The 5,915-nt window shown below is 31.4% G+C and overlaps 2 protein-coding genes across 7 annotated transcripts in view; one reads left to right on the top strand and one right to left on the bottom strand.

Moving 5' to 3' along the window:
* LOC116851037 overlaps positions 1-5,915 on the top strand; it is a 108,806-nt gene that overhangs the window by 70,670 nt on the left and 32,221 nt on the right. The gene's annotated exons all lie outside the window — the stretch shown is intronic.
* On the bottom strand, positions 4,123-4,962 carry LOC116851090 (U-poneritoxin(01)-Om1a-like). The gene is made up of 3 exons (XM_032830140.1): positions 4,723-4,962; positions 4,380-4,397; positions 4,123-4,304 (listed from the first exon to the last, which is right to left on the bottom strand). Exons 1-3 carry the CDS (start codon positions 4,882-4,884, stop codon positions 4,275-4,277), a joined length of 210 nt encoding a protein of 69 aa, XP_032686031.1. The 5' UTR covers positions 4,885-4,962; the 3' UTR covers positions 4,123-4,274.

The following is a 5,915-nucleotide window of genomic DNA, read 5'->3' as shown; positions in this document are numbered from 1 at the left end:
TTTCCTTAAGTATGGCGTAGTTATACAGATAATTCGGTTTCTACGAAAAACTGCGCGGTCGTGAAAATTCTTATAAAAGTTATAAAAGTTACACTCTGCTTTCCTCACGTGCGTAATTCAGTTGCAATGTTGCGTGTAACTTTAACGTTAAGTGCACAAAATACATTTAATGTTGGGACCAATGTTTCGACTCGATCTTTTTTTTGGAGCATCGATCTTCTTAGGCATTTTGACGATCATTAAGTTTAATGATGCGGCTATTTATCTTCGCCGTCGGAGCGGCAAACGTCGCGATTAATGCCTGCAATAAAGTGCGCTTATTATATGATTAACATCAGGATTATTTTGACCATTTGGAAAACTAGGATTCGCATTAAGGAGCAATGATGAAAATAATAAACTGTCACTTGCACAGAATTTTATTATTTAATAGAATTTTAAGTAACATCATTATAATTGTGGCAAAGTAAACGCAATCGAAATGAAATTTTTGGTAATATAAGTATATTATTCATGAGAATAATTGCTGAACATCCTTCCGTATAATTTCAGTATGTCGCCGTTTTTCCTTTGTTTTTATTTTCAACCAAGTATAGTGTGCTGTGTCTCGCCTCGTTCCTCAGATCTGCTTACGTGATGTTTTTAAGAAGATAATTATTTCTTTAATAATGATACCATGCACAGATATCTATCTGTAAAATTTTTTTGTGTACTTATCGTTAACCGGGTTTTGTGAGTCTATATAAAAAAAAAAAAACAATAGTAATATTACTATATTTAAATGAATACGGATGTGTTTTGTACATAGCAAGTATCCGAGCAAAAATGTATCTAGTAGAGCAAATTTCAAAACTAGTAGCTAGATAGTAATGACTAGATAATTTTTCTAGCCAGTCACTAGATCGTGACTGGCAAAATATTCCTACTCAGTCTTTTGAATGTCAGAACTATCTAATAACTATACCAGTTACATAGATAGTGGCTAGATGAAAAAGATTACACAGTAACGAGATAGAAAATCATCGGTAAATCCTGAATAGAAATTGGATATCAGAACTGTCTAGTACTTATACCAATTACAAGTACTTGTACCAGTACTTATACCAGTTACAAGTTATTTTTTTGTGTCTAGCTACTAGATAATTTTTCTGGTATAGCCACTAGGAGAAGTAAGCGTTACATTCCTAACTAGTAGCGATGTAAGACCCAACTTCTCTGTATCATTACTAGACAATCACTGGATTCAATTTCTGCTCGGGTATATGTATTATGAATGCTTTTAACAATTTAGGCAATATTTTACAAGAATTATATTTATATATAATTCATAAAACGCAATATAAGGTTTTCATAAGGGTGTAAAACACTCTGGCGGACAAAAATAAGGATCAATTTCAGGATTATTATTTCAGGATTTATTTTTGACAAACTAGTAGGTCAAACAGGTTCATTTTATATATCATATTTAAGTACATATATCATAGTTAAGTACATGTTTAGATACATTTAGAGTATTTTTGGTATTAAAAAATATTAATAAATATAAACAGTATATGAGGGCCATCTCGCAGAGCCCGTCGCGCGCGAACTCGAAAATGGTACAGGTAATTGCTCGTGTACGGCATGTCTGCAATCAAACTCAAAATGAGTATTAAACTTCCACTTATTCTCTACAAATTGACTTGTGAAAATTTTGAAAAACTTAAAAAGTGTGTAAATTATAATATTTTGAAGAAAACGTGTAATTTTCGACCGAAAACACGGTTTTTTTATTGTTATTAACAAATAGTAAACAGGTGGAAAAAAATTCTACGTTAACTTGTCAATTCTGCTATTATATTGATGTCAACCAAACGTGAAGACAGCCAGAATAATAGTACTTTTGAAATCGCTTGCATCGTTTGAGAAAAAGTCGTTTCGAGATAAACGCGTTTAAAGTTTCAATAATTATTTTCTACGAAATAAAGTGATAAATATTTTATCTTACTATTATTCAGGTATTCCTGCACCATATTGTAGTTCTTCTGCAGTGGCTAAAATATCCTCCGCAGCCAATCTTCCAAGTCTGCGAACTGATCTAGCTTCTCGCGTGTTGTATTGCGCTCGACGAGTGGCAATTGTTTATCCACAAACATGCACTACTGATATGCGCTTTGTCGTCGATTTTTTTATTTAATTCTTGCATAATATCAATCTATGCCATTGCTACTTCGTTGAATGTACTGCAAGCAATATGTGCTGTTATTTCGACGACCTGAAGTCGGAGGATATTTTTGGCGTAACTTTCTATATTATATATTTATAAAAAATGGACAATACAACATATAGTGATTATACAATGCGAAAGACAGAGAAAGTATCTACGATAGATATATATCTGGAAGAAAGAATGCACAACAGGTATATATTTCGGAAATATTGAGCGACGTCTATTGAGCAACCAGAACCAAAAACCAGCGAAAACTTGAACGGCTATAACTTCGTCAATTTTTGTAAATTTCCAATCGTTCAAGGCTTAAAATATACGTAAAGGATAACACTTTTAAAATATGTAATAAAAAAAGATTTTTGAAATTTTCAAAGTGTATTATTTTAAAAATTTTAGGTAAAAATTTAAGAAAACGTATATAAGCGACAGTTCTGAACACGAAGTAAGCATCAATCGTATAATAATCAGTACTGCACTGAGGGAAAAATGTATGATACTTGAAATTATAATGGTATAATAAAAAGATTATAAATAGTTAGGAATATTATTTTTATAGTAAATTTCAGCATAATGTTTCTAATATTTACAATATAAGCATAGTATAACTGACCCATGTAAAACTTTTAACAAGAATTATAATCATTTGAAATAAAAAATAATAATCATTTGAAATAAAAAATAATAAAAATTATAATCATTTGAAATAAAAAATATAGTAAGGTTGCAAATATTGAATGGTAAGAGAAATTAACTATTTTATATAGTCAATGTAATTGGAATGTTTGGAAAATATAGGTACATGTAACTATATTCCCAAAGAATGCTTTACCTTATACATAAAGTAATAAAATGGTGACTATAAATCTGTTGTAATTCTGCTATATCTTTATGTTTAGATGAACTACAAATATATCTTTGAGGTCAAAACGAACTATAAAATATAGTGAGATTATGGTTATTCTATCTATTTTTTTTCTCAGGGTGTAGTAAACACATCAGTTTAACGAAAAGCAGCAAGATGAAACCGTCAAATCTCATGTTGGCTTTCTTGGTAGTTTTTATGATGGTAATTATGTATAATTCGGTAGCAGCAAAACCTGATGCCGATGCTGAAACCGAAACGGCTGCCGAAGTTCTTGTCAACGGCATTGCCACTGGCAATCCCGATGCTGTAGGGATCTTGGTATAACTCACAGCAATGTTACAACACATAGCAATGTTAATCACAATGTTAATCGCATATTCGCGGTCAAATTGACTGTAAATCTGTATTCGCATATTTTAATTACGCGTGATCTAAATTAATAATTGCAATTATATTACATAAAACATTTATCGTGTTACTTAAGATATGTCAAACTAAATATACTTCCCTTGAAATATACATAAATCGCGTTAAATGTGTATTAAATATATACAACGTTTTATAGACTTAATATATACAATACTATACATAATTTCTGAAATATTTTAATATGATTTCTGTGTTTCTTTTTTATACATTATTATGCAGTTGGGGAAGCTGTGAATATATAGGCAATAATTTTAAGCGGCAATAATTTTTCAGCTTATGAATAAAATCGTATACGTACAATGTTGTGATCCCGTAGAAGTAAAACCTTCAAGACTTTCATGATAGGCTTGCAGACAAGCAAATAACGAAGTAGGTACTTTTCTTCGTGAAAGTGTCATACCAGAATTATACTAATACTAGATCCGTATTGGCATCTGGTATTATGCCAGTAACGTTTACCATAAATCGGTACTGGGCCACTTTGATGCCAATAGTAAATTCCTACTTGGGTTGCTACGGTTAGTATCTGCTGTAAACTGGTCCTTTTACTGCGCAAGTATTACCTTGATAATTTTTGTATTTAAAAACCGCATTAGGAGGTAACGATAATAAAAGTTTGTGTTTGCAGAAAATTTTATTCTTTAATAGAATATCAATTTAAACAATATTGTCGTAAACAGAAAGAAAATTTTGACAGAGTAAAGCATTATTCGTGTCCTTTCGTGTACTTTCGCCGATGCGGTTATTTTATCTGTCTTCTTTAGAGTTTCTTTAGAGAACTTGCCCCAATACCATGCTGAGCTACAAATGAAATTGTTCCTTCAATAATAGTATCAACCATACTTATCTATTTACATATTATTTCTATATACTCACGTCTTTCAAAATTTCATCCTTGATGATCAAAAATGAAACACAGAAACCATATTAATATATTTCAGAAATTATGTATAGTATTGTATATATTAAGTCTCTAAAACGTCTCTAAAATGTTGTATATATTAAGTATGCGTTTAACGCGATTTATGTATATTTCAAGAAAAGTATATTTAGTTTGATATATCTTAAGTAACACGATAAATGTATTTTATATAATATAATTGCAATTATTAATTTAGATCACTCGTAATTAAAATATGCTAATACAGATTTACAGTCAATTTGACCGCGAATATACGATTAACATTGTGATTAACATTGCTATGTGAGTTATACATACCAAAATCCCAGCTACAGCATCGGCATCGCCAGTCGCAATGGCGTTGGCAAGAGCTTCGGCTTCGGCATCGGCATCAGGTTTTGCTGCCGCTTCCACCGAATTGTACATGAGCGCCATCATAAAAACTACCAAGAAAGCCAACGTGAGACCCGACGGTTTCATCTTGCTGCTTTTCGTAAAACTGATGTGTTTACTACAGAATTGATTACTGTACGATTGATGCTTACTCAGTGTTCAACCGTTGCTTATATACGTTTCCTTGAATTATTGCAAGAAGCAGTTTCTAGGATTTTACCACAATTATATTTTTTTATGGAAGAGATAGAGTGTGTATGTTCCTGCCTTCGTATAATAAACATGTTAATATAGCATTTGATATCATATATGATATCAAATTGATATATTGATATTATTATCAGATATCAATATTCGCAAACGTGTATTTATAAAATTTCGTGGGCTAGTCGTGATCAAGCATATCAGCATAAAATGGGCCGTGAGTTTCTCCCAGCGTGTTTCACGCATATTTTCATTGTAGATAAAATTTTCTAAGTGCGTCGTCGTGATTCTCTAAAGTTACAGCCAATTGAAGCCAAGGTGTCGTGATATTGTCTTAGCGAGTGTCATGCATTTTTCCTGTTATATATAAAATTTTTTATATGCGTTGTCGTGACTTCTCGAAGTTACAGACCGAGTGTTTTCCGGAATAAATATGTGCATCAACAAAAACGAGTTAGAAAGGAGAGTATAACTTTTACAAGAAGTTTTGTGACCGCTCGTAGATCTCTTTTATTAACAGTATCTTTTATATTTATATTTGCTTATATATTTTTTTTTCGTAGAAACCGAAAATATATATTATCACACGGAAAAAAAGGTTTGGTTGAACCAAATATCTGGTCAAATATGATCGACCTAAAAATTCCGATTGAAGTAACCCGAATTTGTTTAAGTCAAAAAAAAAACCTTGTTAACTTAAATAGAATTCAGGTTACTTCAGTCGGAATTTCTGAATTAATCATATTCAACCAGATATTTGGTCTATTCAACCAAACTTTTTTTTCCATACAGTATAACAACGCCAGACTTAAGAAAATATATACGAGGGTGGTCTGAAAAGTTTCCGACCTAACAAAGATACAAGTCATTTTTTCTGAAAATTGTTTTTTATTTTTCAACATAGTCTCCTTGTA

This window comes from Odontomachus brunneus, unplaced genomic scaffold (assembly GCF_010583005.1).
Source record: "Odontomachus brunneus isolate Ranch 3 - 2012 unplaced genomic scaffold, Obru_v1 Obru_scaffold_006, whole genome shotgun sequence".
Classification (NCBI taxonomy): domain Eukaryota; kingdom Metazoa; phylum Arthropoda; class Insecta; order Hymenoptera; family Formicidae; genus Odontomachus; species Odontomachus brunneus.
This window is presented reverse-complemented; position numbering and strand designations above follow the sequence as displayed.